The sequence below is a fragment of the Macaca thibetana genome, chromosome 1 (genome assembly GCF_024542745.1).
Source record: "Macaca thibetana thibetana isolate TM-01 chromosome 1, ASM2454274v1, whole genome shotgun sequence".
Classification (NCBI taxonomy): domain Eukaryota; kingdom Metazoa; phylum Chordata; class Mammalia; order Primates; family Cercopithecidae; genus Macaca; species Macaca thibetana.
Genome location: NC_065578.1, coordinates 190,913,463 through 190,926,421, shown reverse-complemented (window position 1 = coordinate 190,926,421; position 12,959 = coordinate 190,913,463). Strand labels below are relative to the sequence as shown.

Below are 12,959 nucleotides of genomic sequence, written 5' to 3'. Positions count from 1 at the left end.
ATGCACAATCTTTAGTAGCCAATTCAATAAAGTGGAAGAAAGGGTATTAGTGATGGATGATCAAATTAAAGAAATAAAGCGACAAGAGAACTTTAGAGAAAAAGAGTAAAAAGAAATGAACAAAGCCTCCAAGAAATATAGGACTATGTGAAAAGACCAAATATACATTTGATTGGTGTACCTGAAAGTGACGGGGAGAATGGAACCAGGTTGGAAAACATTCTTCAGGATATTATCCAGGAGAACTTCCCCAGCTAGCGAGGCAAGCCAACATTCAAATTCAGGAAATACAGAGAACACCACAAAGATATTCCTCGAGAAGAGCAAGCCCAAGACACATAATTGTCAGATTCACCAAGGTTGAAAAAAAAGAAAAAATATTAAGGGCAGCCAGAGAGAAAGGTCAGGTTACCCACAAAGGGAAGCCCATCAGACTAACAGCGGATCTCTCAGTAGAAACCCTACAAGCCAGAAGAAAGCGGGGGCCAATATTCAACATTCTTAAAGAAAAGAATTTTCAACCAAGAATTTAATATCCAGCCAAACTAAGATTCATAAGTGAAGGAGAAATAAAATCCTTTACAGACAAGCAAATGCTGACAGATTTTGTCACCACCAGGCCTGCCTTACAAGAGCTCCTGAAGGAAGTGCTAAACATGGAAAGGAACAACCGGTATCAGACACTGCAAAAACATGCCAAATTGTAAAGACCACTGATGCTAGGAAGAAACTGCATCAACTAACTGGCAAAATAACCAGCTAACATCATAATGTCAGGATCAGAGTCACACATAACAATATTAACCTTAAATGTAAATGGTCTAAATGCCCCAACTAAAAGACACAGCCTGGTAAATTGGATAAAGAGTCAAGACCCATCAATGTGCTGTATGCAGCAGACCAATCTCATGTGCAGAGACACACATAGGCTCAAAATAAAAGGATGGAGGAAGATCTACCAGGCAAATGGAAAGCCAAAAAAAGCAGGAGTTGCAATCCTAGTCTCTGATAAAACAGACTTTAAACCAACAAAGATCAAAAGAGACAAAGAAGGCTGTTACATAATAGTAAAGGGTTCAATTCAACAAGTAGAGCTAACTATCCTAAATATATATGCACCCAATACAGGAGCACCCAGATTTGTAAAGCAAGTCCTTAGAGACCTACAAAGAGACTTAGACTACTACACAATAATAATGGGAGACTTTAACACCCCACTGTCAATGTTAGACAGATCAATGAGACAGAAGGTTAACAAGGATATCCAGGACTTGAACTCAGCTCTGCACCAAGTGGACCTAATAGACATCTACAGAACTCTCCACCCCAAATCAGCAGAATATACATTCTTCTCATCACCACATCACACTTATTGCAAAATTGACCACATGGTTGGAAGCAAGGCACTCCTTAGCAAATGTAAAAGAACAGAAATCACAACAAAATGTCTCTCAGACCACAGTGCAATCAAACTAGAATTCAGGATTTAGAAACTCACTGAAAACCACACAACTACTTGAACTGAACAACCTGCTCCTGAATGACTACTGTGTAAATAACAAAATGAAAGCAGAAATAAAGATATTCTTTGAAACCAATGAGACCAAAGACAAAATGTACCAGAATCTCTGGGACACATTTAAGGGAGTGTGTAGAGGGAAATTTGTAGCACTAAATGCCCACAAGAGAAAGCAGAAAAGATCTAAAATTGACACCCTAACATCACAATTAAAAGAACTAGAGAAGCAAAAGCAAAGAAATTCAAAAGCTAGCAGAAGGCAAGAAATAACTAAGATCAGAGCAGAACTGAAGGAGATAGAGACACAAAATACCCTTCAAAAAAATCAATGAATCCAGGAGCTGGTTTTTTGAAAAGATCAACAAAATTAATAGACCACTAGCAAGACTAATAAAGAAGAAAAGAGAGAAGAATCAAATAGACACAATAAAAAATGACAAAGGAGATATCACCACTGACCCACAGAAATACAAAGTACCATCAGAGAATACTTTAAACACCTCTATGCAAATAAACTAAAAAATCTAGAAAAAATGGATAAATTCCTGAACACATACACCCTCCTAAGACTAAACCAGGAAGAAGTTGAATCTCTGAATAGACCAATAACAGACTCTGAAATTGAGGTAATAATCAGTAGCCTGCCAACTATAAAAAAAAGTCCAGAACCAGACGGATTCATAACCGAATTCTACTAGAGGTACAAATAGGAGCTGGTACCATTCTTTCTGAAACTATTCCAATCAATAGAAAAAGAGGGAATCCTCCCAAACTCATTTTATGAGTCCAGCATCATCCTTATACCAAAGCCTGGCAGAGGCACAACAACAAAAGGAGAATTTTAGACCAATATCCCTGATGAACATCGATGTGAAAATCCTCAATAAAATACTGGCAAACCAAATCCAGCAGCACATCAAAAAGCTTATTCACCACAATCAAGTCGGCTTCACCGTGGGATGCAAGGCCAGTTCAGCACACACAAATCAGAAACATAATTCGTCACAAAAACAGAACCAAAGACAAAAAACACATGATTATCTCAATAGATGTAGAAAAGGCCTTTGACAAAATTCAACAGCCCTTCATGCTAAAAATTCTCAATTAACTAGGTATTGATGGCACGTATCTCAAAATAGTAAGAGCTATTTATGACAAACCCACAGCCAGTATCATAGTGAATAGGCAAACACTAGAAGCATTCCCTTTGAAAACTGGCAGAAGACAGGGATGCCCTCTCTCACCACTCCTATTCAACATAGTGTTGGAAGTTCTGGCTAGGGCAATCAGGCAAGAGAAAGAAATAAAGGGTATTCAGTTAGGAAAAGAGGAGGTCAAATTGTCCCTGTTTGTAGATGACATGATTGTATATTCAGAAAACCCCATCATCTCGGCCCAAAATCTCCTTAAGCTGATAAGCAACTTCAGCAAAGTCTCAGGATACAAAATCAATCACAAGCATACCTATACACCAATAACAAACAAACAGAGAGCCAAATCAAGAGGGAACTCCCATTCACAATTGCTTCAAAGAGAATAAAATACCTAGGAATCCAACTTACAAGGGATGTGAAGGACCTCTTCAAAGAGAACTACAAACCACTGCTCAACAAAATAAAAGAGGACACAAACAAATGGAAGAACATTCCATGCTCATGGATAGGGAGAATCAATATTGTGAAAATGGCCATACTGCCCAAGATAGTTTATAGATTCAATGCCATCCCCATCAAGCTACCAATGACTTTCTTCACAGAATTGGAGAAAAACACTTTAAAGTTCATATGGAACCAAAAAAGACTCCTCATCGCCAAGACAATCCTATGCCAAAAGAACAAAGCTAGAGGCATCACGCTACCTGACTTCAAACTATACTACAAGACTACAGTAACCGAAACAGCATGGTACTGGTACCAAACAGATATATAGACCAATGGAACAGAACAGAGACCTCAGTAATAACACAGCACATCTACAATCACTTGATCTTCGACAAACCTGACCAAAACAAGCAATGTGGAAGGTACGCCCTATTTAATAAATGGTGCTGGGAAAACTGGCTAGCCATATGTGGAAAGCTGAAACTGGATCCCTTCCTTATACCTTATACAAAACTTAATTCAAAATGGATTAAATACTTAAATGTTAGACCTAAAACCATAAAAACCCTAAAAGAAAACCTAGGCAATACCATTCAGGACATAGGCATAGGTAAGGGCTTCATGACTAAAACACCAAAAGCAATGGTCACAAAAGTCAAAATTGACAAATGGGATCTAATTAAACTAAAGAGCTTCTGTACTACAAAAGAAACTACCATCATACTGAACAGGCAACCTACAGAATGGGAGAAAAATTTTGCAATCTACCCGTCTGGCAAAGGGCTAATATCCAGAATCTACAAAGAACTTAAACAAGTTTAAGAAAAAAACAACCCCATCAAAAAGTGGGCAAAGCATATGAACAGATCTTTCTCAAAAGAAGACATTTATGCAGACACATGAAAAAAATGCTCATCATCACTGGTCATGAGGCAATGCAAATCAAAACCACAATGAGATACCACCTCACACCAGTTAGAATGGCGATCAATAAAGTCAGGAAACAACAGATACTGGAGAGGTTGTGGAGAAATAGGAATGCTTTTACACCCTTGGTGGGAGTGTAAACTAGTTCAACCATTGTGGAAGACAGTATGGCAATTCCTCAAGGATCTAGAACTAGAAATACCATTTGACCCAGCCATCCCGTTACTGGGTATATACCCAAAGGATTATAAATCATGCTGCTATAAAGACACATGCACACATATGTTTATTGCAGCACTGTTCAGAATAGCAAAGACTTGGAACCAACCCAAATGTCCATCAGTGACAGACTGGATTAAGAAAATGTGGCACATATACACCATAGAATACTATGCAGCCATAAAAAAGGATGAGTTCATGTCATTTGCAAGGACATGGATGAAGCTGGAAACCATCAATCTGAGCAAATTATCACAAGGACAGAAAACCAAACACCGCATGTTCTCACTCATAGGTGGGAACTGATCAATGGAATACTTGGACACAGGGCGGGGAACATCACACACCAGGGCCTGTCATAAGGTGGGGGCTGGGAGAGGGATAGCATGAGGAGAAATACCTAATGTAAATGACGAGTTAATGGGTGCAGCAAACCAACATGGCATATGTGTACCTATGTAACAAACCTGCACATTGTGCACATGTACCCTAGAACTTTAATAATAATAATAATCTTAAATTAAAAAAAGAAAAGAAGGTTATCTCTAGGCTGTGGAAACTGGATAATTGTTACCATTTTAATTCTTTTCTCTACTTTCCAAATATTTAAAAATGGGCATATATTGCATTTTATGTATTATCAGGAAAAGAAATGTAAAGGGAAAATACTATCCCAGTTATAAATATGCACTTCACTGGCACCTCACCCTATTAAACACTAGTTATTAGTCTTTCCTTTTCACAATTTTATGAGCATTTCTGTTTTGCATCTGGCATTGTCTTTTAGGTTTATTTATAAGATTATTGCCATGCATCTTAAAGTTTTATGAGCTATTTAGTCATTTAGACTCGTAAAATATCTTCAGAGAATTGATCTAGCTGCTGAGCGATAGCAATTCCTTCCCCACAGCACAAGTTCCAATCAGTTCACACCCAGTGTAAAATATTTAATACATTTGTATTTACTTTTTAATTTTGTAGCAGTACAGATAACTCTGAGCTTTGTAATGTGATTTTAAAAAAAAATTATATTGTAAATACATGTAGAAATTCACTAACTATTTTAAAGTAAGAGTTGTTTTTGTTTTCCTCCAGTGACTGTCAGAAACTGTCCGTTTGGATTGTCACTTATATCATCATCGTCTACAGCAACATAAAATGACTTTGAATTTGGTTCAAACTAAAAGCATGATTTTTTTTTTAACTCCAGGAATGTATACAAAGACTATCGCTTCCTTGAGCTGGCATGTGATTCCCAGGAGGATGTCGACAGCTGGAAGGCATCTCTGCTAAGAGCGGGGGTCTATCCTGATAAATCAGTAGTAAGTTGGATCTATCTCTTATTTAAAAATTATTATTAGCTATGCTTAAGAAAATATTAATCCTACATACCATATACTGGAGAAACTAGTTTTCTTACTGACTTAATTAATTCATCACACTTTTAACTGATACTTCGTTTACTCTTTTTATATATATATATATTTTTTTTTTTTTTTTTTTTTTTTTTTTTTTTTTTTTTTTTTTTTTTTTTTTTTTTGAGAGACGGAGTCTTGCTCTGTCACCCAGGCTGGAGTGCAGTGGCCGGATCTCAGCTCACTGCAAGCTCCGCCTCCCGGGTTCACGCCATTCTCCTGCCTCAGCCTCCCAAGTAGCTGGGACTACAGGCGCCCGCCACCTCGCCCGGCTAGTTTTTTTTTTTGTATTTTTTAGTAGAGACGGTGTTTCACCGTGTTAGCCAGGGTGGTCTCGATCTCCTGACCTCGTGATCCGCCCGTCTCGGCCTCCCAAAGTGCTGGGATTACAGGCTTGAGCCACCGCGCCCGGCCTCTTTTTATATTTTTTAACAATGCTTTTTCCTTATTAGATTTCTATTTGAAGAAGTTAATCAGTATATTTGTTAAAGAAAATGTCCTACTCAGCCATAAAACACAATATATGCAGTCTCAGCCCAATGCAAAGTTTTTTGTTTTATTTTAAAATTTCGTTTTTCTCTATATGCTATTTCATACTTATCATGGTATTAATACAATCAGTATATCATCAGTCATAACAGCAACATTTTGACTTGCTTAAAATATACTCATTTTAATAAAAATCTATCCCCTTTCATTATGTCTGTATTTCCTGTATCCATAATTATATCTGTGTGCAAACTCTGTTTAATGTCCTCATGAGTGTGAAAGAACAAAAAGAAATATATTCCTTTTTCCACTTATCTTTATTAATATGCTTCGCGTGTCTTTAAGACACTTCTCTCATTCAAGTTAATAAACAGACCTTTTCTTTGTGTTCTTTGGAAAATGTAATATTACACAGTCTAGTCTAAATTTAAACAGAAGTCCCACCCAACATATGTACACCCGCCATTAAACAGACTCTGCCACTGAGTGGACCTCTCCACTTGCTGCTTCCTCCTGAATCTCTAGATTGTCCAGGTTTCTCCCCCGAACTAAAGTACTGACACTAAGCCTTGGGGATTTACTTCAGCTTAACTCCTGAGGTGCCTACTTGGCTCTCGATCAGTTTATAGGAATGATCATGCATGAGTTGGGTCCTTTTCAGGTTCAAAATAGGGAGAGAGTCTTTTCAAGAGAAAGTCTGAGATACGGGTGAAACATAGGACAATTAAGGTATTTCTAGGGGGGTTTCAGGGCTGACCACATCTCTGGGGTTATATTAAAATTTAACAGAGTTTCAGGGATACAGGATTGAGGACTTGCACCAAAATGTCATCCTCTTTGCTGTTATTTTAACTCACACATAGACCTCTTTACGCCATTCCATGCTATACTTGTCATCCTATACCTGTTTGGCACCTAAAACTATGAACTTCCCACAATATGCTTTGTGCCCTCCAAGTGGAAGTTAAACTAGATGCTTTCCTGTCAATAGCCAGGAGTCCAGAAGCATTCATATATGATTTTCATGATTGTTGTCGAGTTGTTCTTGTGTTACATGCATAGATACTTGCATAGATATGTACCACTCAATACTACATGTGAGAAGTCATTAAACATCACAGTACCACTTTTACTTTTGTTTTTACCTCTATTACTTATTACTCTTGCCTATCCATTGATGGTAGTGTGTTTAATTTTACAAAAGTTCTATATTAAAAATGTACATATACCTAATTTTTTATTAATTCATTCCACACAAACCTTTGGAGCATATGCTTTTTGCCAGCTGCCATTCCTGGCACTGGCAATACAGAGGTGAACAATAGCAATAAAGTTCTGCCCATGCTGAAGCAGACATTAAACAAGGGAGTGAATAACAATAATTGTGCACCATTATTTAAGATAGCGATAAGTTCTATAAAATGTTAAGTAAGTTAAAGGGACAGACAGTGAGAGTAAGGGGCAGGTGAGCTTTATTTTAGTCAAGGTGATGAGGGAAGGCCTCTTCGAAGAGTTGACATTTGAGCAGGCTCTTTAAAGAAGGGAGGGAGTACAGGATCTGGAAGTCTGAAGAAGAGCACTCTTGGCAGAGGATAGCCAGTGCGAAACCAAGCTCAGTGTCTTAGAGGAACACCAAGGCCAGTGTGTCTGGAACACTGTGAGGGAAGACAAAGGTGGTAGTTGGTTAACGAAGAAAGGGATCAGGGAGCAGGTGATGTAGACCTTGAAGGAAGGGGCGAGTCTTTTGAAATTTATTCTGAGTGAGATGGAAGTCACTACTAGGTTTCAAGTCACTTAGTGACATAGATTTATGTATTTAAAAGCTCATTATGGTTGGAAATGATGAGAGGTAGTAAAGCATGTGGGTTCAAGCATGGGGTGTTGTGTCACACCACCTATATTTACATTCCAGGTGCTTCCTTCAAGCTGTGAGGTCTTGGGCAGGTTACCTAGCCTTTCCGCATTTCAAGATTCTCGTTTCTGAGATGAAGATAACAGTAGTCTTTTACAGGGCGGTTGATAGGATTAAATGAGATAATGCAGGGAAAGCATTGAACAGGGCAGGTACAAGTAAGCACTACATTTTCATCTATAATTATAATTATTATGATTCTTATTATGAACATTTTCATCAAAACGACTTTCTTTAACAGCTAGGGGAAGGTTGAAATACTGTGAATATTACCATATAGCCCAGTGAGATTATAAACGCTTTATTATTTTCTCTCTTCCAAATATGCTTGTATGCTTGATTATTTGTCAGTGTGTGTGTGTGCACGCATGCGTGTGTCTGCCTTAACATGCAACTATAATGTTTGTGAAAATGTTTTGTTAAGTCATGATTTTGTAAATTAAACCTCTTTTAAATGCACTAGACAAGTCTGCTATTTAAACAAAAATAATGCTTAGCCAGGCATGGTGGCACACACCTGTGATCCCAGCTACGAGGGAGAGAAGGATTGCTTGAGCCTGGGAGGTCCAGACTACAGTGTTCATGCCACCTCACTCCAGCCTGGGTGACAGAATGATACCCTGTCTCAAAAACAAAAACAAAAACTTATAATGAGTCTCTTATGAGGGAAAAACTGTCCTAGAAAATCAGTTATTCATCTCCCAGTAAACTGGCTGGATTTTTATGTATTCATAGCTCTACATCAAAAAGACAAATAAATATTTTCTATTTTTAATTAGAATACTGAATTTTAAGCAAATCTCACTACATAATCTGTTTTGATTCTTTTTATATCATTTTTATTTGTTTGTAAACACATATTTGGTATAATTGCTTAGAAGATCAAGACAAAGGAACTTTTAGTACATACCAAAGGCAACACAGGAAATTAAATTTAGCAGTATGCAATGATGTTGCCTTTTCTCAGTTTTTATCATAAACAATATTTGCATTTCTTATGCACCATGTAGTCCTACAGGTTATATTACATAATTGCTTAACTTTCAGATATTTAAATGGCAGCTAACTGATTAAATTAACTAGAATGCTTATCTGAAGTTTCTATTTTGTGAACATCACTTATATTTGGGGGAAGGAAATTATTTTTAGGTAGTTATTCCTAATTTAGAATAACCTAATAACAGATGCCTTTGTCTATGTAAATTTTTAGAATGTCTAAGTAGTATGATTTTGCTTTCATATCAATAAACCATTGAGTCTACAAATCAGTCAGTTGCTACCCTAATAATGAAACATTTATGTGTCATGCATGGACATGAGTCTAAACTTAGAAAGTTCTGCTTTCTGTACAAGATACTTCTATTTTGACTGGAAAGAAATCTCTGTATAGATCATTTTAAAAAATTGTGTAAGTTTGACATCATTAGATAAATAACCATAACCCAAATTTGAATGAAATGCTGTTTTAGACAGATCTTATTTTCTAGTAAGGTTATATATGCACACTTTAAAAAATAACATTCTCATATATATTTTTATTCATCACGTCCAAGTAATGAAATGGTTTTATGTCACTCAAATCAAAATCTTCTGCTCCCCTGTTTCTTTTGTCTCTTAAGTTATTTATCTTGGGGTTTTCAAAAATTTTCTTTCTTTCCTTCCCTTCCATCCCCTTTCCTCCCTTCTTTCTTTCCCTTCATCCATCACTATTAAAGTGGACTCTACAGATTCAAAGATTAAAAAGATGATTCCTACTTAATAGGAATTCTAAGCCTAGTGAAAGAGAAAGATGCAAATAAATGCTCTACAATATGATAAGAACTACAGTGGATATCTGTACAAAATACAACAGCCCTACTATTTTTCCATATGGATTTTCTAATTACTTTTACTCTCTTTCATCTTTCTGGATCCAAAGCAAAATGTAGAATTTTTGTCTGAGTAGTGGCATCTATGGCTCTAAATGAGGAGTCCTGGATTCAGGCTACTGACTTGCTCTGTAAATTTACACATAACTTCCTCTGAGTCACAGACTTAGCATTCTACCAGTCACCTGATATTTCTGAGCAGCCACAATATTTTAAAACTGTATTTAAATCTGAATTTGGATTTAGCAGAATTTTATTTTTTCCATTTCTATTTTCTGTGGTCACTAAATTGAAATTACAACCATTGTAAAATTTGATATCATTAAGAAAATATGTAGGACGTTATCCAGTTTCAAAGTAAAGATGTCTCTAATGTAATTCATTAATAGTTATTTTCACAGATGAGACTGAAATATAATCAATCTGTATTGTGTGTGTGTGTTTGTGTATCAGTCATAAGAGGCTACGATTAGACAACTTTTAAAGGATTATTTTATTGACACATGTACATAAATTTTTCCTACATATGTGATTATAAATAAATGGGAATTTGATTAAATATCTAAAGAACATGATATAACAAACAACTGACTTTTCTGGCACAGTTTTGTTGGCTTACAATATTTAAATTATATAAAACATGAAAGAATTCCAAATTTAAATTCCTTGAAACATAATGTGTGCCATGGAATGAGGTAGACTTCCAGTCAAATCCACTCACAGTTGAAGCCTTAGCCCACCATTTACTAGCCATGTGGCTCAGGCAACTTACTTAACCTTCCAATTGTTGATTCTTCTCTAAACTCAACTTAATGCCTTCCTCAGAGTGATTTTATAGGATTAAATGGAGGTTCTTCTGCATCACAACTAGTTCAGTGCCTTCAACTGGATGAATGTGTTCAATGTTTCATAGCCTTTATTTATTTATTTATTTATTACACTTTAAGTTCTGGGATACATGTGCAGAACGTGCAGGTTTGTTACATAGGTATATATGTGCCGTGGTGATTTGCTGTACCCATCAACTAGTCATCTACATTAGGTATTTCTCCTAATGCTATCCCTCCCCTAGCCCCCCACCCCCCGATAGGCCCCAGTATGTGATGTTCCCCTCCTTGTTTACACTGTTGGTGGGAGTGTAAATTAGTTCAACCATTGTGGAAGATAGTGTGGCGATTCCTCAAGGATCTAGAACCAGAAATACTATTTGACCCAGCAATCCCATTACTGGACATATACCCAAAATTCTACTATAAAGATACATGTACACATATGTTTATTGCAACACTGTTCACAAAAGCAAAGACTTGGGACCAACCCAAATGCCCATCAATGATAGACTGGATAAAGAAAATGTAGCACATATACACGATGGAATACTATGCAGCCATAAAAAAGGATGAGTTCATGTTGTTTGCAGGGACATGGATGAAGCTGGAAACCTTCATTCTCAGCAAACTAACACAACAACAGAAAACCAAACACTGCATGTTCTTACTCATAAGTGGGAGTGGAACAATGATCTTTTTATTATTTAAAATCATTGTGTCCATGAAGCTGTAATTCCCAATTAAGTATTACTTCCCTTCTCTTAGGAAACTATCAATGGGATTTGGGTGTGTGAAGGAGAATTTCCCATCTATTGGCTAAGCAAGCTGAGTTGTTTAAAGGGAGATCTGATGCACTCTGTGGGGACAGGCCAGCCTCCATCAGTCAGTCAGGAGTGAGCAGAGAGGCTGTCAGGAGCTGAGAATTCACAAGCCCGCTCTCAGATGCCCGCTTACTGGTAGGAAGTCTGAAACAATGTCCCGGAAACAAATTTGGTGCAAATCCAGTTTTGCATATTTACTAAGTCTGACACCTCAGAGCTTTTAAAGAGGTTTTATTAGCTGTATATATAAGTGGTCTTCCCCTATCGTGTATTTTTCTTAAGAGATTAAAAATGATGGCAGGAAGTGAATCATGCTGGAACTTCACCATTCCTTCTGAACTCAGGACTCTCCCAGCCATAACTCATGCTCTTAGGTCTGCTTTGCAGATTGAAACCACTTTACAATGCAGTCCTTTTGAAACGTCAGAAATTCCTCTTGGACAAACTCTGAAAGTGAATTTTTCTCTGTGTCAAATAACAGGAGAAAAAGTCTCTGCGTTATTGTAGGAGAAGAAGAGGAATGGCCACAGACCTGCATACATATTTATTAAAGTGGTGATGACCCCTCATTTGCATTTTTTCAGCAGTCTAATAATGCAAGACTTAAAATGCCCGGTACTTAGCACCCAACACATAACTTTGTTCTTAGCATTTTTAGCAGAACTTAGAAGAGCTGCATGACCAATTCTGAAGAGTCTTAGTCTTTCTTCAATGAAGTGCTTTCAGGGATCTAAACATAAATTGCTGCCACACAGAGCAGTGAAGGGAATTATAAAGCATTTACATTTCACCATTCATGACTGTTACGCCTCTCTCAGAATAGACAGTTGGGAAATGATTGAATGAAACAAGAAATGGCCAAGCCACACCACGTCCTCCGCTTGTGTGTTTCTTGTATTTAAGGATTAAGGCCTCCTACTCTGTGACATCATTGTTGCCACTACAAACAGAACCATCTGCCATCAAGTGGGGAAGCCAGTCATTCCCTAATGTGCAAAAATACTTGGTTGAACTCCTGAAACTTATTTGGTAGATCAAAAGCTGCACTGCTGTGGAATGCAATAAACTCCATCTGTTTGAGGTATTTTCAGCAATATTGCACTTCTTTGGAGAACCAGGGTCCCATTATTCTCTAAAATAGACTTTTATTCCTGGTAAAATTCCTAGTGGGGATCTTTATTGCCTTATTGAACAGTTGGCATCATTTTTAAAAAGGACTCTTTTTTTCCCTTCATTCATTCTTATGCCATTATTTATGTCTCAGATAAGCCAGTGTGTTAACGGTTATATCATAGCAACTCACAATGCCAAGAAACTTCTCTTCACTACTTTATCAGTGTCTTTAAATTTACGTTTTC

General features: G+C 37.1%; 1 protein-coding gene across 9 annotated transcripts in view; it reads left to right on the top strand.

Moving 5' to 3' along the window:
• DNM3 (dynamin 3) overlaps positions 1–12,959 on the top strand; it is a 558,007-nt gene that overhangs the window by 446,182 nt on the left and 98,866 nt on the right. For all 9 annotated transcript variants that reach the window (XR_007721269.1, XM_050767784.1, XM_050767809.1 and 6 more), the window contains one exon: positions 5,477–5,588. Coding sequence is in view for 8 of the 9 variants with exons in the window: in XM_050767784.1 (XP_050623741.1) it covers positions 5,477–5,588 (112 nt within the window). In the remaining variant the exon portion in view is untranslated. The remainder of the gene's footprint in view (positions 1–5,476; positions 5,589–12,959) is intronic.